Genomic DNA, 20,306 nt, shown 5'->3' with positions numbered 1-20,306 from the left:
AGCTAAATCAAAGGAACTATCCGAGAATGGCCGACTACACCGACCTGTTCAGGTGCCACAAGGCAGTGATAATCTTAACCGAGGAGGACGCACCCTGCTAGAAGGATGATACCTGCTGGTCAAGATTGCTGCCACATAAATAGGCAAATAAAAGAGCCATTTGGTGTGTTTCCATATTCATAAATCTGCTGGCCGGTGTAGTGCGACTAGCCACACGTCCATAAATCGACATTTCCCAGAACCAAGTGACTTGTGGGTGGCTTCAAGCCAAGTCGAAATCCGAATCGAAAGGCTTCCCTCCGACTAAATCAAGTGTCTGTTCGGTGTCAGTTTAATTGCAAACGTAAATTGGATGCTGTCATTTGCTACGTTTTCATTTGTTCGAAAGTTGCCCAGCCCTCCTGCTAACTCCCTCTCTGAATGAATCTGTGCAGCACCCCTGGCAGTTTCCATTGACTTTTGCTGCCATCCGTTCTGACGGACATTTCTGCCAGCTGCTCCAGAATCTAGCAACTCGAATCTGCCCAGAATGCAAACGTTGCACAAATCCCAGTTTTGTTAATTGGACTCATTTTGGTAGCTGGCAGCTTGTGTATTTTAAATTGGCATTTGTGACGGGCCACTGGAAAAGTCGGACGTTTTTATTCAACATATGTATGTACATGGTTTTCAGTCCTATTCGACTTCTACTTTGGATTCTGGCTCCTTGTCCTTTTCCTTCAAATTGACGGCTTCGAGGATACTCTTCTTGAGGATGTCCCAGTCGTAGATCATGTCGTTGATGAACTTGTTCTCGTTCATCAGTTTTATAAAGGAGTACCGAATGTTCGCATAGTACGGCTCCTCGTCGAAGGCCAAGTCCCGGCTGTAGGCGACAAAGTGGTAGAACTGAGCCGGGTAGCCTTCGCACAAATCCTCCGCTTTGGTGGACAACTTCATCTCGGTGATCTTCTCGTACTTCTGCTGCTTACTGGTGGCCACGAGTCCCTGCCAGGGCAGACTTCCCCTGAGGAAGTACATGAGGACATAGCCCATGGACTCGATATCGTCCCGCCGTGACTGCCCGCCTCCACGCAGGGCGTTTATGGAGGCGTAGCGGGCGGTACCGGTGAGTCGGGTGCCCGACGTGGGCTGCACATGCTCGTCCTCCACCATGTCCCAGTACTTGATGGCCAGGCCAAAGTCGATGAGGTAGAGACGGTGACTGGTCTCACCGCGTCCCATCACGAAGTTCTCCGGCTTGATGTCGCGGTGCAGGTAACGATGCGAGTGCAAGAACTCCAGGCGCTCCATCATCTGCACAGCCAGCATGAGTACCGTCTTCAGGGAGAAGCGACGCTGGCATAGGTTGAACATCTCCTCCAGCGAGGACCCCAGTAGCTCCATCACCATCACGTTGTACAGATTCGTAGTGTGGTAGTGGTAGACCTGCGGGATTCCCACTCCAAGGTGCAGGGTTTTATACAGATTGTACTCGAAAAGCAACTGTGGATTGGTGACATCGCGGCGCTCCAGCTTGAGGGCCACTCGTAGGCCCGACCTCAAGTGTGTGGCCTTAAAAATGTCGCCAAACGATCCGGCGCCCATCTTCCTGCCCAGATCGTAGTCTCCCAGACTTCTTGCCTCCAATTCCATGGTTTTCTCCAAACTAATAAGAACAACTTAATTTCTTAACTTTTTCTCACGCCCAGGGTTGCAGCGGCTACTGTTATCGATAGATTTACTTACGATTTGGTCCTATTACGCAATCAAGACTTGAGGTATTCATGCAAAAAAGTTTAAGATAAATAGAAATACGGGATTTGATAATTGGATTGAAAATAATATCTGAAAATAAAATTGCATGTAGGAACAATAGAGGTTAAATACTTTTATATTTATATATTCATTTTTTTAACTACTCTGAGAAATAATACCGCGTTCACAGTTCTTTTTGTAAAATGTTTACACTTAGCGCGTTTTTTTAATGCCATAATTATTCACAATTTAAAGTTAAACATTAAAAACAAAATGCCTTCTCTAAATCTGAGAAATCGTTGTCAAACTCTTCTTTAACTTGACGTAACAAAAGGAAAACAAATAACATAAATAAAAAAGATGTCTGCAAAAAATCGGGTCCTAAGCAAATCCCAGGAGTTTAAATTAATGCGTTCCGAGTACGAGCTTAGAGTAAATCAATTGGAAAGAGATGTTTACGAGTGCTGTAAAATTCTGAATAAAGTACGGAAAACTAAAGAACTAAATAATAACTGCTCATCAGCAAAGAACGGCTGTGAAAAAGAAAAATTTGTATCCTGGGAGTTCGATATGAGAGATTTCCCAGTGGAGAACATTGCAATTCAACTCAGGGATAAGATCGTGTATCTTCGAGCCTTCAAGAAAAATTTGGTTATGAAACAAGAAATATTATTGCCCCAAAATGTGGATAAGTCTAAAGTCACGGCAATTTTGACAGCTAGCGGGAATTTAACCATATCTGTTCCAATAATTACCGCTATTAGATGATCTGAGGGTTACGTTTGAAATTACTCAAGTAGATTTGTTATCATTGCTTTTATGTTTGTTCTACCCATTTATTATTTTGTTATTCTGACTATATATTTTAATAAAACTTTATAAAAACTGCTGATCCCTAAAAGCGAATTCCAGTTTAAGTCCAACCGAAGTAAATACCATTCATCAGAAAGGGTTCTGTGGCTTAGGACCGGGTGTCCAGTAGACAACAGATTCCGGTCTACGGAATAGATTTGGATTTAGGTTGGAATTAGACTGGCACATGGCTTCGGGAACGCAGGGAAATATCATAATGTGTGGTGTGGGTCGAAGAAAAGGCACTTGGGACTCCAATTGCCGATCGGCTCTGAAGCTTTGCAATAGCTCCCGTTTCAGTTCCTCCACAATGCTACTCCGGGTGTAGGAATCCTTATCCCAGCTGTCTGTTAACTTCGGGCAACTAAAATGCCCCAAAACACTGGTTTCTGTAATATCCTGACTTGGTATAGCCGTGAAACTGCTGGCATATTCACTCTGAGGTTCACATGAGCATGTTGGAATGGGATCAGGATAGGAAACCAACTGCATGTTTTTTGGGACTGTTTTGATATTCCCAGAACAACTTGAGCATTTACTTATAGTCGATTCGGAACTTTTACATGGGACTTTGAGTGCAGATTCCTGGGTTTGAAGCGGGTTTGGAAAAAAATTTTTGATCGGGACTGGGGTAATGGTTTTGGGCCATTGGCTTGGCAAACTATTAGTTCTTCTCGGGCTGACTACAATTTTTCTTTTTTCATCAAATTGAAAATTGTGACTCTGGGATCTGTGGCATTCACTTTGATGGGTATTCTGCATATACGGTTTTTCGCATGAGCAATCCGATTGTGTACTTCTACCGGAACCACTAACCAAACTATAAGAGCTATTTGTTTTCAAGATTACCTTCTTGGGGGCTGACCTTTCGAAGTTGTTATTTACACCTTTCAAGCTCGACCGCTTGTTTATATCGCATTGAATTAAAGTCGGTGGTTTGGAACACATTTCAATAGTGTTTGGTTGGAACAATCCAGGACGGGTAGGTCTTGAAAAATTGTTTTCTAGTCTATCGGGGGTCCAGCTGTTGCATAATTCTTTTTGAGAGTTACAAGACTTCGATTGGCGGGTTAAGCTCCATTTGGTGCTGATCGGATGGCGGGGGCAAAGGTTTTCTAGTGGTCTACCACTGATCACAGTTGGAGGCTTGGAACACTCTTCAATACATTTTCTGTTGGTAAAATCCTCAGATCTTTCAGTTCTAGATGAACTGCCTTTGGAACTGTTTGTTGTAGAGGAACCATTACTAAACTGGTTTTCTTGAGTAGCGCTTGAATTGCTGACACATATTGAATTACCACTATTCTGTCTCGATACTGAAAGATTGGGTGGTTTTGAAACGATTTCTTTGACTTGCTCCCTGCTCATGTGGGAATAGCTTTTAGTGGATAACCCATGGCCTGTCACGACTTTGGATGAAATAATCCTCGGGCTGCCTGTCAAACTTACGTCTGTAGCCCTTATCTCAAGGCAGATATTTATTTGACTTGTCTCTATGGATGGATCTTCACATTTATCTCCACTAAAAAGGCTGCAATTTCCGCTGGACACACGATTGTATATTTGCTTGGGATCCTTCTTACGCAGATCAGCATTGGGTCTGAAATATTGACTGTTTCGTTTAGTTAATCCTTTATCGCAGTGCTCATACTCATCTTTATTTACCTTCGAACGGTGATTGTTTAAACTCAAAATGTTGTACATGGAGTACTCATGGTACATTTTATCATCATTTTCAGCTTGCTGGTTGCCTTTTGCCCTGTAAACCGTGGGATAATGACATCCCTGTACCATCCTTGTACAATATTTTTCGGATGCCTTTTCTGTGGAAGGACTGCGATTAGGAACCGTCTTATTTAGAACCTCCAAAGAGTGGCTACTAGTTTTTGGGGAGTTTGATATATAATGAGGGCTTTGGCTTCCATTATTTCTGCCATCAATGTGAGCATAGTTAAGGCGTCGTAGCCCTGGCTGGCAGTTCCTCAGTACTTTTGATTTGTTTCTAAAAATGTTTGACCTCGTCAAACAAATTTTTGACTTTTTAAAAAATCCTGAAATTTTTTGCTTTATTGATTTACGCCTCCGATCTTTTCGAACATCATAAAATGATGTTTGCGGCTTAAATGACTTTAGGGCACAGTTTAAGTTACTAGCAAACGTTTCACAACCCGAGTCCGATCTTTTTGGTATGTATTCACTTTTTTGGGAATACGCACACCTCCGTTCCTTTTTCTTATAGGGAATCTCTATGGTGAAAAATATTGACGATGGGGTTTGGTTGCTTTCATGAATTTTGTGCGGTATTTCCGAGCCGTCGTTTAAGTCCATAAAACGAACAAAGTCAACTGACTTCTTCGGGTCCGGTAAGGACTTACAACGTCTCCTGTTTTTGTGACTTTCATATTCTCTGGATGATCTAGGAGGTTCTGATCTTACATTTTCTTGCGATCCTTTCATATCGTCACTGACCTTCTTGTGATAATTTCTAGGAGGAACTTCTTCACTAATGTATTTTTTATAAGAGCTTGGGATAGCCTGATCCACCTTATTATGTATTTTGTACCTGTACTCAGAATTTCTGTGAGACTTCTTGTCCATATACAATCTATCGTCTTGACAGTTTTTATGTCTTTCATATTTTTTTGGCGGAGCAAGACGTAAAATATCTTTTGAAATTTTATCGTATTTTTTTGGAGCTTCTCTAGTTTCTCTAATATGATTGCAACTTTTTCTAGTTGGCATTTTTTCTGGCTGGTAGTGTCGCTTATATCTTTTATATTTTTTATAGCTATCTTTTGGTTCCTCGTAAAGCGGAGCTTTCCTATCTTTCAGTTTATAATCTCTTACAGTTTTGTTATCTCTTGTAGGATAGTTCGAAGGGTCTGTAATATCCTTGTAAGACGAAGATTTGACTTTGTAGTACTTGGGTTCGGGTTTTGGAAAAGGTATTGGAGGTGGTTTCTTACGTCTTTGTTTGTTATAATCTGCATCAAAGTATCGATGAAATTCTTCATGTTGATTTTGGCTGTTTTCATCAGAATGATCTTCGTAGTACTCGTAATTTTTCTCTGGTTCATAGGGTCCGTCATAATCATTTTCCTTTTTATGATCCTTGTAATTATGAATATAGTAATTTGAAGCGTATTCTGGTGGCATAGACCCCGAAGCTTGTCTATACTCGTTGTCCCTGTACGGTCTATTAGTTCTCAACCCGAACTCACGTGGCAGGTATTCTCTATAATCTTGATTGTAATCATCTTGTGGTGGTTCTTCAGGGTAACTGTAATATCTTTCGTGACGTTTGCGAGGCAATTGACAGTGTCTTCGAACTGACTTAGGAGCGTTAGAGTAGTAATCATACGGCTGATCATACCTATATTCGGTGTAAGCATATCTATTTCGGTTACTCCTTGGATCCTCCCCTTCTTCAGAATAATCAGAGGAAAAGGCCATTGGACTGCTGGGCTCAAATATCTCGCCTTCATGTGATTCATCTGGATAATAATGTTCGTATGTCCTTTCCGTTTCAAAGCGTGGAAAGTGTTTGTAGCTCCTGTTGCTCTCAAAATAGCCCGCAGAATCGACCGATGGTGATGGGGAAACTAAGCCGGTTTCGACATGACCCCGTCCTGGTTTAATCATTCTATAATGAAAGTGACGGGGACTGTCGGAATAGGCAGAGTTATCTCTTAGATGGCCAGGAGCACGTCGCTTATAATTCCCATGATCGAAATCAGCATGTCCGGGAGCGTAGAAATTATTTGGTGCCCCAAATGACATCGCACTCTCCGTAATTGGATTGCTCAATCCTCCGCCGGGAGTTCGTCCTGTGTGTTTGTGACCGAGTATATGTTCGAGTTAGTGGACATTTGTCGAATGTCGTTAATCAACTCACGCTTTCCATTGCAGACCGAGGTCCTTGGCGCCGTAATCTCGTTTCGGGGACCACAGCACACTTCCCCCGAAATATCGACATTGAAAAACATTAATGTCCGCATCAATTCATCGTCCTCCTTGGCACTCTCAAATCGGATTAAACTCTGGCTCGTCACCGTAAATGACATTTTCACCAGCCGCGAAAATCATGCTCCCACAGTCATCACAAATTTAACTGCAAATTTAATTCATATCGATTGTTTGTTTATGTCAGTTGGCTCGGTTTTTTTGATACTCTTTTCAAATATGTATGTACATCTGCCTAAATTAATTATCACTTCGTATTCATAAAATAGTTGAATTGGCCAGAGGGGAAATTGCGTTGATGGATTTTTCTTTTGTTAGATATATTATTACGTTTTTAAAAATTGTTCAGTCATAATAACTTAACGTATAAATAAATAAATAGAAAAATGAATAAATAACCGTATATTATATCCTGCTATTATTTTATTTTATTGTTTTTTGTCACAAGATGTTTTTTTTAAATATTAAATATGTGGATCTAAACTAACTATACTTAAATCAGTGTCAACTGAAGCTTTGATGTTTTGGTCAAAACCCTGTTTGTTTTTGATAAGAAAAGAGGCCTGAGTTCCACAAAGATCCTGATAAGAAGGTAAACACTGGCTCCTGGCGACCCATTTTATTATCGCACCGAAGGCCATTAACTTTCGCTTCCTTCGCTGTTTGCAGCTCCCGCATTTAATTGCAGGATAAATGCCTGAAATGGCAAACACAAAGGATGTGCCAACGAGAACGGGAATCTGGATGAGGATGGAACGGTCGTCATTACTTGAAGGGTGCTAGAAAATATGTTTTTAATTGCGGAAATATTTCCATTTCACAAATAGATGCGATAATTATTCAGAATGGCGCGAATTTCCATCACATTAAAAGTGCAGACAATGGGGGATAGTAAAATGCAGCTAGCGGGATAATGAAAATCGTGTTCAAGTGCGGAAATGCTGAAAATTATTTCAATGAAACACAACTAAGTGCTTTTTAAGTGCCCCCGACGGTGGCACAAACCGGAAATGGACGCAGACGAGATTGGTTGGGTGTTTGGTTGGGGGAGAGATGGGAGGGCTTGGTGACAGGACACGCAGGACACTTACGACCCCTGAACATTTCGAAATGCAATGAGAAGCGACAGATGCTATATGTGAATTATCGGTAATTAAGTAATTTATTATGTTTAGGCCACCTGTGTTTCTTACATTTTCGGTTAAATTACAAATGTTGAGTATTACTATAAAATGTATCTTAATACGTTAAGGCCTGATCTTATAGAAAGACAAATGATTTAGGATGCCACAAGAGGTGCTTGAAAGTATCCAACAATATACATTTTTCAGGAACTTCGAGCTGCATACTTTTAGACATGTAAGTAATTTTAAAATCTTAGTGATGTTTGTTAAAGTTACAAAGAAGGCTTACGATATAAGACTCAAACGTACTCATACAAATTAAGTTGCCCCCAATATATACATAACCGAACAAAACATAAAATGGAGACGATTTTGGGCATTAGAGGAGTTGACTTCGTCATCCTGGCCTCAGATACCATGAAAGCAAAGGCCGTGATGTGGTTGGATGAAGGTGAGAAGACTCTTGTTTCCTAAGATATATTATACGACTGAAATATTTTTAGACAAATCGAAAATCCATCGCCTGACAAACTTTTCCATGATGTCGGCTGTGGGCGACGGTGGCGATTGCCTGCAGTTCTCGGACTTCATTCTCCGGAACCTGGACCTTTACAAGGTGACCAATGGCTATGACTTGACAGTTCGCGGGGCGGTGCACTTCATCCGGACCAATTTGTCCGCCTATCTCCGGAGCAACGTGAAGTACATGGTTGCCCTGCTAGTCGGCGGATTCGATCATACCAGCGGTCCAGAGTTGACCTACATCGACAGCTTCGGCAACTCGGTTCCCATCCGCTACGGTGGCCACGGCTCCGGCATCAATTTTTGCACTCCCATTTTCGAGGAGTTCTACAATCCGCAGTTGGATAAACGAGCCGCATACAATATAATGGAAAAATGTGTCTTCGAGATCCAAAAACGATTCGTTATAAATTTGCGCAACTTCGATGTGTTCATGATAAATCGAGAGGGCATTACCAAGCTGGATTCCATAAACCAGCAGTCCTTCAGAGCCCGAGTGATTGCAAACCCCCCGACAAGGGAATGAAGCATTTAATGATAATTTAATAATCAGAATTTTGATTTATATATTTTTATTGCAAAATGATAATTAAAATGATGGAATATTTAAAGGCATAAGCTGATAAATTTGTAAAAGTGGAGTATTATTTAACTTAACTCGTTAGTTAAATGTTTTAATAATATGTGAAAACATTTTGTAGCACGGTACTGTAGATATATGATAATTTTATTAAAACCAGTTGTCAAATCACTGGTGGTGAAATATCTAACAACATATTTTCCAACGTATCTTAAATTCATTAAATTAAAAATCATAAATATGTTTATATAAATCATAAATATGACGAAAAATAAGTGGAATATGTAAATATATAAAAAAATAAACGGTTCCTTTACAAGCCAATCAAAAAATCTGTCACTATCACAGAGTCTACCCAGCTTTCTCATATCTATTAGTGCCCTTCGTCACTACTTGGACTCCCCTCAAAAGGGATGTACGGTTCATAAAATTAAAAGTGGGCAACAAAAACATATGTAAGAAAGGTGTCTTTTTTCCCAAGTTTTGGCGATTACGTGGGGCCGTTAATAGAATAACATCCGACCTTCTTTCTACCCCAAGTTAATGATTTAATTTGCCAACTAATAACTCGTGGCTAATTGTGCAGCTGGCATAGTAAGGTGCTATAAAATGGCTAACCATCTGTGAAGACCCAGTCAGTAAAGGGACAGGAGCCAGACAGGATGCAACTCAGCAAGATCATCGGGATTGACTACTTTCGGTGCCAGTTGCTAGCCTGGCGAATTTGTGGAGCCCTGCATCTCAGCGAGGGTAACTACTGCAGTTGGGCGACGGTTGCCTGCATCATTTTGTTCCTGCCGGGGCCCATGTTATTGGGAGTACTGTTTAGCCACGACGATCCCTTGGAAACTAACTACAACTTCTGCACGACCATCACAACCATGTCCAATTTCGTAAAGTTTTCTTTGTACGTGACACAACTAACCAAGCTGCTCGATATTCAGAAACTCATTGCCCAGCTGGACGCCCGGGTTTCTGGGAAGGATCAGGTACTCCGGCGGGAAAACATGTCCAACCACATACAGAGGATTTCTCAGCTGTTTCTAATCACATATGCTATTCTGTCTTTTTGCGCTGGGGTCCTTTTTATCTTCGAAAGAGAGCGCAGCTTGCCCTTTCCCATGTGGTTTCCCTTTGATTGGAAAAATTCAAGCATTGCCTTTATTGGAGCTGTGACTTTCCAAGAGATTGCAATTTTCTCTCAACTTGTGCAGAATTACCCAGGTGACTCCTTTCCGCCCCTAGCATTGTTTGTGGTTTCCGAGCAATGTCAGTTGCTAATCCTAAGGATCTCCAAAATTGGATATGGGTCAAGGAATCTAAAGAAGAATGAACAGGATCTTGTCGACTGCATCAAGGACCAAAACACACTCTACAGGTATGTCTCTAGCAGTTTCTGTATACTTGTAATATTTATAATTCTTTTCAGCTTACTGGAATTGATCCACACCATGATATCCTTACCCATGATGATACAGATCTTAGTTATTGGCGTTAATATCGCAGTGACCTTGTTTGGACTGATATTCTATGTGAATACCTTGTCGGATCGCGTTTTCTACGTGTGCTTTCTGTTGGCCATCACACTGCAGACATATCCATTGTGCTACTATGGAAGCAAAGTGCAGGAGAGCTTTGAGGAGCTCCACTACGCCGTATTCTGCAGCAACTGGGTGGACCAGAGCGCCACCTATCGGGGATATATGCTGATCCTCTCGGAGCGAACCAAGCGACAGCAGATCCTCCTCGCCGGCAACCTGGTGCCCATCCACTTGAGCACCTTTGTGGCCTGTTGCAAGGGAGCCTACTCCTTTTTCACCCTGATGGCCGACCGAGATGGCAGGGGTTTTTTTAAGTAAACGGGACCATCCAAGTATCAAGTATCATTTTAATAGATAAAAAAGTTTGTGTAATTAGCAATGGAAAATTAAATCTTTATCATAGGTTTAAAGGTCAAATATATTTCTAGCACCACTTGCTACAAAAAATTATGAGTGGAAAACTTTTTACAAAAAATTATAAAGGTAAAGGTGTCCTTTTTCCCAAGTTTTGGCAGTGATGCCGTTTATAGTATATCATTCGACCTTCTTTCTACCCCAAGATAATGATATAATTTGCCAATTAATAACACGTGGCTAACAGAGCAACTGCCAAAGTAAGGTGCTATAAAATAGCCAGCCACCTGCCAAAACTCAGTCAGTCAAAGAAAAAAAACCAGACAGGATGGAACTCAGAAAGATCCTTGGGATTGACTATATTCGTTACCAGTTGCGAGTATGGCAAATTTGTGGTGCCCTTGATCTGTGTAAGGGAAATTACTGGAGTTGGGCGATGGGCCTGAATATTTTCACGTTCCTGCAGACGCCCATGCTTTTGAAAGCTATATTCAGCTTTGAAGATCCGATGGATAACATCTTCAACTTCACCCTGGCGATCACATCGCTTTCCACTCTTCTTAAGTTTTTGATGTACCTATCGCAGCTAACTAAGTTGGTTGAACTTCGGACGATTATCGACCAGTTGGAGTCCCGGGTTTCTGGGGAGGATCAAGTTCGCAGGCATAGGATAATGTCCAGGCATTTGCATAGACTAACTAGGATTTTCCTGGTCACCTATGGCATAGTGTTCGTCAACACTTCGGGATCCTTTCTTTTTAAAAGCGAGCGCAGCTTGCCGCTGCTCATGTGGTTTCCATTTGACTGGAAAAATTCGCTGGTAGCCTATATCGGAGCTTTGGTCTTCCAGCTGGTTGGACTTTTTGTTCAAATCCTGCATAATTTTTCTGGGGACTCCTTTCCGCCCCTTGTATTGTTTTCGGTTTCCGAGCAATGTCATTTGCTGATCCTAAGGATCAGCAAAATTGGATATGGTTCAAATAATCTGAAGAAGAATGAACAGGATCTTGTCAACTGCATCGAGGACCAAAACACGCTCTACAGGTATTGTCTCTGCCAGTTTTTGTATACTTTTATAATTCGTATAATATCTTTTTATTCTTCTTAGCTTACTGGAATTGATTCAAACTATGATTTCCTATCCCATGATGGTGCAGTTCATAGTTATTGGCGTTAATATCGCAGTGACCATGTTTGGCCTGATATTCTATGTGGAGACCCTATCAGATCGCATCTTCTATGTGTGCTTTCTGTTGGCCCTCACATTGCAGACTTTTCCACTTTGTTATTATGGTAGCATTCTGCAGGAGAGCTTTGCGGGGCTTCACTACGCCGTATTCTGCAGCAACTGGGTGGACCAGAGCGCCACCTATCGGGGATATATGCTGATCATCTCGGAGCGCACCAAACGACAGCAGATCCTCCTCGCCGGCAACCTGGTGCCCATCCACTTGAGCACCTTTGTGGCCTGTTGCAAGGGAGCCTACTCCTTTTTCACCTTGATGGCCGAACGAAAGGGCCAGGGCTCCCAAAACCGGAGGACTTAAGCCCCAAACTTCTTTAAAGCAAGAATAACCCACAAATAGCTTATATAGGCACATTATAATTAATCGAACTATGGTAGTGATGTGTAATTTACTGAAATGTAGGGAATTAAAAGAATAATTTTAGATCCAGAACTATTTAATTTAAAAGTTGAACAACCAAAAAACCGTAGCCAATTGATTTCATAATTTTCATACACTAATTTCACGCAGAAATAACAGATTGGAATAAATGATCGCCTTGGATACAAAACACTGATATCGGTGGATCACTTTTATCCAAATTAAGATCACTTTTATCCAAGTAAGTAATTAAGTTGTTGTCAACCGAAATCCATATTTATGCCTAAGGAGCTTCAAAGGAGCGTTTGAACTTATTCAGAAAATTAAAGTTTAATACGTCTTTTAATCAACATTGAAATTGTGAGTGTTTATTGGTCTGTTCTGGTGCAGGGATACTATTTTATATATTAAAATGAAATTTGAGTTGGATGGTCCCGTTTATAAAAAAGAACCCTGGCCATCTCGGTCGGCCATCAGGGTGAAATAGGAGTAGGCTCCCTTGCAACAGGCCACAAAGGTGCTCAAGTGGATGGGCACCAGGTTGCCGGCGAGGAGGATCTGCTGTCGCTTGGTGCGCTCCGAGATGATCAGCATATATCCCCGATAGGTGGCGCTCTGGTCCACCCAGTTGCTGCAGAATACTGCATAGTGGAGATCCTCAAAGCTCTCCTGCACTTTGGTTCCATAATAACAAAGGGGAAAAGTCTGCAATGTGAGGCCCAACAGAAAGAACACATAGAAGATACGATCTGATAAGGACTCCACATAGAATACCAAGCCAAACAAGGTCACTGCGGAATTAATGCCAATAACTAAGAACTGTATCATCATGGGTAAGGATATCATGGTGTGGATCAATTCCAGTAAGCTGAAAATAATTATAATTATTAAAAGTATACAGAAACTGCTAGAGACATACCTGTAGAGTGTGTTTTGGTCCTTGATGCAGTCGACAAGATCCTGTTCATTCTTCTTTAGATTCCTTGACCCATATCCAATTTTGGAGATCCTTAGGATTAGCAACTGACATTGCTCGGAAACCACAAACAATGCTAGGGGCGGAAAGGAGTCACCTGGGTAATTCTGCAGAAGTTGAAAGAAAATAGCGATCTCTTGGAAAGTCAAAGCTCCAATAAAGGCAATGTTTGATTTTTTCCAGTCAAAGGGAAACCACATGCGAAAAGGCAAGCTCCGCTCTCTTTCAAGGATAAAAGGAACCCCAGCGAAAATAGACAGAACGACATATGTGATCAGAAACAGCTTAGAAATCCTCTGTGTGTGCTTGAACATGTTTTCACGCCGGAGTACCTGATCCTTTCCAGAAACCCGGGCGTCCAGCTGGACAATGAGTTTCTGAACATTGAGCAGCTTGGTTAGTTGTGTCACGTACAAAGAAAACTTTACGAAATTTGACATTGTTGTGATGGTCGTGCAGAATTTGTAGTTAGTTTCCAAGGGGTCATCGTGGCTAAACAGTTCCCCCAATAACATGGGCCCTGGCAGGAACATAACGATGCAAGCAACCGTCGCCCAACTGCAATAGTTACCCTCGCTGAAATGCAAGGCTCCGCAAACTCGCCAGGCCAGCAACTGGTACCGAAAATAGTCAATCCCGAAGATCTTGCTGAGTTTCATCCTGTCTGGTTCCTGTCCTTTCTCTGACTGAGTTTTCACATGTGGTTGGCTATTTTATAGCACCTTACTATGCCAGTTGCTCAATTAGCCACGAGTTTTAAATTGGCAAATTAAATCATTATCTTGGGGCACCATTGGCAAAACTTGGGAACAAGGACACCTTTTCTTTTATAATTTGTTGGTTATTTTTAATTCTTGTAGCAAACGATCGACCTTCTTCCCTATGACTATGATTTATTTAGCCGTGGCTAATTACACAAAATGCATAGAAGGTTTTAAAATATCCAACTACCAGATGTTCTAAAAATTCGGAGTAACAGTAGCCATATGTTTTTACTCACAATCACTTACATAATAACTGTGAACACGAAAAGTCTCAATACACATTAGTAGAACTATCAGTTAAATCAAATTTATTGTTACCATGGCGATGGAGACTATTTTGGGGATCAAGGGAACTGACTTTGTGATGCTAGCCTCGGATACAATGCAGGCCAAATCGCTAATCTTCATGAAGGATGGTAAATAAGTTTAAACCTTTGATTGACAGTCATAAGACAGATAATAAGAATATATTTTATATAAACATTCCTAAATATTATATAGATTTTATGTATTCTCAACTATGTATTGTTCAGAATATGTGTATTAAAGCCACTTTACCTTTAGATCAGTCGAAAATACACCGCCTCTCGGATTTCAACATGATGGCCATGGTTGGCGATGGCGGCGATTCGATTCAGTTCACGGACTTCATCTCAAAGAACATTCACCTGTACAAGATTTCCAACGGCTATCACCTAAGTGCCAAGGCAACGGCCCATTTCACCCGGAAGACGCTGGCGGATTACATCAGGACTAATACCAGGTACCAGGTGGCCATGCTGCTGGCAGGATACGATGCCGCCGAAGGTCCTGACCTCCACTACATCGACACCTATGGTGCAGCGCAGTCCATCAATCATGCAGGACATGGATGGGGCAGCATGTTCTGCGGCAGCATCCTGCAGAGGTTCTGGCACTCGAAGATCAGCCAAGCGGATGCCTACTCCCTGATGAGGAAGTGCGTCCTGGAGATCCAGAGGCGCCTGATCATCAACCAGCGAAACTTCGAGGTGTACGTTGTGGATGCCAAGGGAATGCGCAAGATGGAGGCCATCAATCCGGGATCCCTGAGCAAGGAGTCGATCAGCCTGAGTTGGTAGAGTGGGAAACATTGAAAAGCTTGTTCGTACTTTACAACATCCTCTAATGCCTAATAATTGTGCCGATGGTTTTTCGGCAAACTTTCGCTGCGATGCTCGAACAATTTGCCAGGGATTAGTCGACGTGCCCGGTTTGGATTTGAGTGGCCGGGAAGAGGGTAGGTTGGGTTAGCCGGGTGGCTGCTACATGCCATGGTCGACTGCCTCCGTGTATTAGCATATGTGGCCAGCTCTTGTTCTCCATGGGAGCCATCTGTCTGGATGTGGGTGGCTCTGTGTTTGTTTGCGCAACAACGACAAAAGTTTCACTCGAAAAAAATGTTATTGGAAAGAATATAAATCCTAATAGGGATTATTTTAAAATTCTAAGCCTTTGTTAATTAAAATCATAGGTTTAGTACACACTTATACGACTGGTTTCCCGATTCGGGTAAAATGAACTGTAGTATTCAAAAAGAATGCCACAAAAAATGTACCTTATACCACCAAAAAAATTCTGGATCCGCAACTGGCAAGATATAATCTTTTAATCTTTTTCGATTTTGAAAATTATCGTATGGCTGTCATAGGTATTATTGGTTCAAATAAAAATTCGCCGCATTTTATATGTTACCTATGATTTTCAATGCATGATATGGCTCAAAATCACAATGAAGCTTTGATTTTACGTATATGTGTTTAAATTTGCACCGGGAACATAATCAATGAGTGTGTCCCGACATCTGTTTTATACTGTACGTGTTGCGGCAGAGGTCAAGCGGAGCTGCAAGCGTTTCTTGCTTAAAATTCTTTTAAGAAATACAATTTTTGTAAATTTTATGTTTCTTTCTTAACTTAGCTGTTAGTTTGTAAAATACTTTGAAGCTTCTTTTATTTTATCAATTTAAAATTTTAACCATAGTAAATGGAATTCAAAAAATGATTCTGAGTTTTCTCCGAGTGTACACTTCACATATATAAAATGTGGACGGTTGCGAATCGGAAGCAGAAAAGCCAACATGTCTCTATTTCCCATTTGAACAGCAGTCCGTCAGGATGTCGTTGGTTGGGATTTTGAGGAGTGGGGATGGGAATGGGGATGGGGAGTCGTCAGCAGAACTCATAAAAATGAGCACAGATTGCTGCAAAAATGCACTGCATTGTTCGTTGCTTAGTTGAGGTCTCTGAGTGGAGGGTTTTTCGAGCTGTCCTGACGGCATTTTCCTGGTTTTCTATGCCAGTCAGCGGGTTTTGTTTGTCTGCCAGCCGTGGCAGTTACCATTGCTAATTGGCCGCACATGACAAAGTATCGCCAATTGAGTGGCATGCCCACTTGCAGTGATCGGAACCGTGAAAAGTCAACAATGACAAAGGAAAAGGCAGCGGTCGAGGATACCTGATTTGAGATGAGAAAGACTTTAAAACCGAATCTTACTTTCTGAAAATATCACATAAAGATTTTATAAATCGATTTGCTACCCAAAAATGCGATTTTATACCCTTTATCCTATTATTTGTATCCTCTGTATATTTAAATACTATTTTTGCATTATTTATTAACTATGACAAAGCAAATCCTCTTTATATATTTGTGTATCCATTTCGAAAACCAATTTAAATATTTGTTTTATTTTTTTTTGTGCTGCAGCTCTTAACATGCTTAGCACGTAAAATGCATGCCATTAGAAATTAATTAGCAATTTATGTAATGGTCAAAAAACAAAGTTCAATAATATTTATCAATCTTGTCATGCATAACGCTGATTGAAATTTAATTGATTTATGTGAAAACTAATAAAAACTCATGAGCTGAAAAGCAACCAAATATAATCAGTTATTTTTACGGCTATCCCTTGTTATTTCTTTCAAGTTTACCCGTGGCAGTGGGAACTTTTTTTGCAGAAAACTTTTGACATGTGAGCGTCTCAAATGAACGCGCCTGTCTCAGGACACCTGTCTCAGTCTCACCTTTTTTTTCTCCCACCTGAAGCTGTGAAATATATTCACATCCTTGTAGAGAAATAACTTTTTGGGAGGGGGAAGAGGGAGTGAGATAATGTGCATGTAACCCCCGAGTCACTCCCATATTTACCACCCCCACACGACCATTCCGACCGGCAATTTGTGACGTTTAAGGGCGCAACGAGGCAGCGACTTCCTGACAGGACATTAACTTTCTCGCATCTTCGGAGTCGCTCCATCCGACTGTCTCGCTGTTTGCTATTTGCTGTGACGACTCTGATGATGATTCATGATGATGATCCTTGCAGTTTTCCTCGCCGTCATTTCTCATGGCCTCGGGGGCCGTGGCCTGGGTTAGTTGCCTTTTTCGACAGCCTATTAGTTTTTATTATTTGCTGCAATTAGTTTTTCGGCCTCGGTTGCTCGACTGCTGTCTGCTCAGCCCTCTTCGCTTATGACACTTTCTCCACATTTTTCAACAGAACGAGCGTCATCTGTTGCCGCCAGCAATGTTTTGCAGGGTCCACTTAAGGAAATTCTACAGGGTTTTACGCAAATCGTTATCTACTTAAAAGGTTGTATTATGATTGATTTTAAATTAGGATCATTATCCATTTTTAATATACAAGAAAAGTTATAAATAAAATATATAATTTCGAAATGTCTCAAAAGGATAAACATACTTTAACTATCCGGCTCGAAGGACCCATTTTGGAATACAAGAATTGCAAACAATAAAATTTAAGTTTGAAAATCTGTAAAAACTATTTTCTCTCTGACCCCCGAGTTGTTCGAAATCTTTTCTATGATTTGTAGTCCATTTTTTATTTAAAAGACAGATTTTAATAATATGTTTTTATAATTTTAAAATTTTAGAATGTCTCAGAAGGGTAAAAATACATTAACTATCCGGCTCGAAGGACCAATGTTTGGGACAGAAGAATTGCAAAAATAAAATGAAACTGAAATAACAACATTTTTTTTTCTTCTTATAAAACTCCCTTATTCTTTCAGTGTAGTTGCTGAATCTGCTGTTTTTCTCGCTGGCATTGACAAGAGCCAAACAATGGCCCGCTGGCTGACTGGCTGGTATCTATGATAAATTATGGCCAAAAGTCAAAGTCATCAATCAGTGGGCCATGTTTTATTTGCCGCCCGCGGCCATTTGCCATTTGTTTGGGGCCAAAACCAGAGGCATATGCAGCCGGGGGAAGGATCAGGAGGAGCAGCAGAGCCAGAGGAGCGGCCCGAAAGGATTAAATATAAATCACAGATGCGTAGACGACGGTGGCACAGGTGTCGGTGGCCCGGCGACAAGCATTTCGATTTAATTTTCATTAAAATTCAGGCATTAAATATGCAAAGGGTAAACTGCGGCTACATCCTTCCAACGAACGGCCAAAGCCCATTAAAATTCCTTAAAGACCGGGCCGCCGTGGGCCAGGTGACTCCTTTTCATTCTCGAGTGCTTATTAAAATTGCAAAGGTCCAGGATTTGCGGACATTATGATGCGGTGGCTGCGAATTTATGCCATAACGGAACGGTACGGTCGACATCAGCTGCGTTTTCGTTCCTCGGCTGTTTAATTATGCATTTTTATCTGGAAGTTGTTGGGGCAAAGGCCAGGCCGTTTTCGGTACGAAAAGGTAAGCCGCAGCCACTTTGCCACTTGAGGTATGAAAACGGAATATCTACCGCTTAAGCCAAGAATAGCCGTACTGAACCGTGAATAAGCCATTTGAGTGACAGATATCAGACAACGTTGCGTATACGCAATTTCGGATTGGGAGCATCGCTTCCCCTTGTGTGTCTATATCACCTCATCTTGGGTATTGTTGTCGCCACCAGGAGACGCATCACGGATCCCGACAATTGACAACCAAAGTTGCAATTAGGAGCTGTGCCAATCCTTTTTACCTTTTTTTCCCAACCACCATCGCCGCAGGATTACCGAATAAAAAAGGAAACTTTTTACGCAAGCCACCAACCTACACGCACTCGAATGGTTGGAGGTTTTAGTTATGCAAGAGAAATGCCTTGGGGAAATTAGCGATAAAGATAAATGTTTTACGGAAACATTCGTTCCAATAGCTTTGCTTTGGGCACGCAGTTTATAGCACCCAGTTATATCATTAAAAAACCCTCGAAGAACACGGTAAAAAATTAAAGTGGGGGCTAAACAAGTTGTTTTAAATTTTTTTTGGTAATAATGTTTACGGTCCAAACTGCAGATTTCAAGGTTTCCTTTATTGATGGTTGTCTGAAAATGTCCCATAAAATTTCTATTCTCATGGGATGCATCCAGCCATTGGATAAGCCCACTGCCAAAATTACAACTTGCATTACAGTAGCGTGCAGTCACCGATAAACGGCCTATAAATCACCCACTTGGCCAGCGATCGCGTCAATATTCGCCTCTTATGCAACCAATTTTATTTCGTTGCACTCGACGGGCATAAATCACGACTCCTGATGGCTGAAAACGGCGGGAAATTGGGTGAGGATGCTGTTTCTGCAACAAAATGTCCCGGCATTAAACACCAACGATTGCATAATTTATGGGAATGCCGGATTCCAGGCTCGCGATGCCCGGAGACAGATGTGACATCAGCAGTGACCATCGTGACATTAATGCGGGCCTCCAGGCTCGACCTTTCCGATCCTAATGGATTGCCATCGCGAAATTAAAGAGGACGGGATTTTTAGTATCTTAACGCATCACTGATTTTCTATTTTTTCAATTTTAGTGTGTTTAATTATACAAAAAACAATGTAAGATTAAAAAAGAGAACAATCATGATCGAATGCTCTTGATTTGAGAACTTTTTCTTCTCACATTCTCGACATCGTGATGAAATTACTTTATACAATGCTTTTCGAGAAGACTACCTCTGCTTGAAAATCCTGAACTGCAAATATATATATTCTCAAATATTATGTCACCTCTTTTCGTCGATCCTTTGCGACAGTTGTAAGCCAACATTTTCGCTCGACCATTGTTCGGCGAAAAAGTTCGCATGTGTCCATGTGATGAAGTCCCATTCCTGCATCCATTGCAAGTACATCCATGTTGATAATCCCTCCGCTTGGGTACTTCCACGCACTGCAGTGGTACAAAAAAAATGAGGGGGAACGGCGCATAAAAAGTTGCAGTTAAACTTTTCAGCATTTGTCAGAGTCAGAGGATTTGTTTGCCTTTGGGGCTGGCCAAAGCCAACATCCTGCCGGCATCCTGGGCCTGCTC

The 20,306-nt window shown here is 41.4% G+C and overlaps 7 protein-coding genes across 8 annotated transcripts; 4 read left to right on the top strand and 3 right to left on the bottom strand.

The window, feature by feature from the left end:
- Window positions 1-619: 619 nt before the first annotated feature.
- LOC119547296 (casein kinase I) lies at window positions 620-1,675 on the bottom strand. Its single transcript, XM_037854085.1, has one exon. It carries the CDS (start codon window positions 1,633-1,635, stop codon window positions 676-678), a length of 960 nt encoding a protein of 319 aa, XP_037710013.1. The 5' UTR covers window positions 1,636-1,675; the 3' UTR covers window positions 620-675.
- A 408-nt stretch (window positions 1,676-2,083) lies between these two features.
- Window positions 2,084-2,626, top strand: LOC119548294. The gene has a single exon (XM_037855461.1). It carries the CDS (start codon window positions 2,098-2,100, stop codon window positions 2,503-2,505), a length of 408 nt encoding a protein of 135 aa, XP_037711389.1. The 5' UTR covers window positions 2,084-2,097; the 3' UTR covers window positions 2,506-2,626.
- On the bottom strand, window positions 2,552-6,770 carry LOC119548292. Of its 2 annotated transcripts, XM_037855458.1 has the most exons (3): window positions 6,485-6,770; window positions 4,255-6,416; window positions 4,046-4,189 (listed from the first exon to the last, which is right to left on the bottom strand). In XM_037855458.1, the coding sequence occupies exons 1-3, from the start codon at window positions 6,651-6,653 to the stop codon at window positions 4,178-4,180; spliced, it is 2,343 nt and encodes a 780-aa protein (XP_037711386.1). In that variant the 5' UTR covers window positions 6,654-6,770; the 3' UTR covers window positions 4,046-4,177. The 2 variants fall into 2 exon arrangements, with proteins under 2 accessions (XP_037711385.1, XP_037711386.1); XM_037855457.1 differs by having other exon boundaries at window positions 2,552-6,416.
- A 1,191-nt stretch (window positions 6,771-7,961) lies between these two features.
- On the top strand, window positions 7,962-8,749 carry LOC119548293 (probable proteasome subunit beta type-2). The gene is made up of 2 exons (XM_037855460.1): window positions 7,962-8,127; window positions 8,180-8,749. Exons 1-2 carry the CDS (start codon window positions 8,037-8,039, stop codon window positions 8,722-8,724), a joined length of 636 nt encoding a protein of 211 aa, XP_037711388.1. The 5' UTR covers window positions 7,962-8,036; the 3' UTR covers window positions 8,725-8,749.
- Window positions 8,750-9,440: 691 nt separating this feature from the next.
- Window positions 9,441-12,220, top strand: LOC119546258. The gene is made up of 4 exons (XM_037852417.1): window positions 9,441-10,156; window positions 10,208-10,633; window positions 10,953-11,717; window positions 11,782-12,220. Exons 1-4 carry the CDS (start codon window positions 9,441-9,443, stop codon window positions 12,218-12,220), a joined length of 2,346 nt encoding a protein of 781 aa, XP_037708345.1.
- A 498-nt stretch (window positions 12,221-12,718) lies between these two features.
- On the bottom strand, window positions 12,719-13,915 carry LOC119546257 (odorant receptor 23a-like). The gene is made up of 2 exons (XM_037852416.1): window positions 13,200-13,915; window positions 12,719-13,148 (listed from the first exon to the last, which is right to left on the bottom strand). The coding sequence occupies exons 1-2, from the start codon at window positions 13,913-13,915 to the stop codon at window positions 12,719-12,721; spliced, it is 1,146 nt and encodes a 381-aa protein (XP_037708344.1).
- A 341-nt stretch (window positions 13,916-14,256) lies between these two features.
- On the top strand, window positions 14,257-15,489 carry LOC119547532 (probable proteasome subunit beta type-2). Its single transcript, XM_037854426.1, has 2 exons — window positions 14,257-14,436; window positions 14,585-15,489. Exons 1-2 carry the CDS (start codon window positions 14,340-14,342, stop codon window positions 15,118-15,120), a joined length of 633 nt encoding a protein of 210 aa, XP_037710354.1. The 5' UTR covers window positions 14,257-14,339; the 3' UTR covers window positions 15,121-15,489.
- Window positions 15,490-20,306: the final 4,817 nt, after the last annotated feature.

This window comes from Drosophila subpulchrella, chromosome 2L (assembly GCF_014743375.2).
Source record: "Drosophila subpulchrella strain 33 F10 #4 breed RU33 chromosome 2L, RU_Dsub_v1.1 Primary Assembly, whole genome shotgun sequence".
NCBI classification, from domain to species: Eukaryota; Metazoa; Arthropoda; class Insecta; order Diptera; family Drosophilidae; genus Drosophila; species Drosophila subpulchrella.
This window is presented reverse-complemented; position numbering and strand designations above follow the sequence as displayed.

Coding starts and splice junctions, on each gene's coding strand:
- LOC119547296 (XM_037854085.1), bottom strand. CDS start 1,635: ATGGAATTGGAGGCAAGAAGTCTGGGAGACTACGATCTGGGCAGGAAG.
- LOC119548294 (XM_037855461.1), top strand. CDS start 2,098: ATGTCTGCAAAAAATCGGGTCCTAAGCAAATCCCAGGAGTTTAAATTA.
- LOC119548292 (XM_037855457.1), bottom strand. CDS start 6,653: ATGTCATTTACGGTGACGAGCCAGAGTTTAATCCGATTTGAGAGTGCC. Junction 6,417..6,484: donor CTCGGTCTGCAATGGAAAGC/GTGAGTTGATTA, acceptor ACAAACACACAG/GACGAACTCCCGGCGGAGGA.
- LOC119548293 (XM_037855460.1), top strand. CDS start 8,037: ATGGAGACGATTTTGGGCATTAGAGGAGTTGACTTCGTCATCCTGGCC. Junction 8,128..8,179: donor CGTGATGTGGTTGGATGAAG/GTGAGAAGACTC, acceptor AAATATTTTTAG/ACAAATCGAAAATCCATCGC.
- LOC119546258 (XM_037852417.1), top strand. CDS start 9,441: ATGCAACTCAGCAAGATCATCGGGATTGACTACTTTCGGTGCCAGTTG. Junction 10,634..10,952: donor GATGGCAGGGGTTTTTTTAA/GTAAACGGGACC, acceptor GCTATAAAATAG/CCAGCCACCTGCCAAAACTC. Junction 11,718..11,781: donor GACCAAAACACGCTCTACAG/GTATTGTCTCTG, acceptor TATTCTTCTTAG/CTTACTGGAATTGATTCAAA.
- LOC119546257 (XM_037852416.1), bottom strand. CDS start 13,915: ATGAAACTCAGCAAGATCTTCGGGATTGACTATTTTCGGTACCAGTTG. Junction 13,149..13,199: donor GACCAAAACACACTCTACAG/GTATGTCTCTAG, acceptor AATTATTTTCAG/CTTACTGGAATTGATCCACA.
- LOC119547532 (XM_037854426.1), top strand. CDS start 14,340: ATGGCGATGGAGACTATTTTGGGGATCAAGGGAACTGACTTTGTGATG. Junction 14,437..14,584: donor GCTAATCTTCATGAAGGATG/GTAAATAAGTTT, acceptor CTTTACCTTTAG/ATCAGTCGAAAATACACCGC.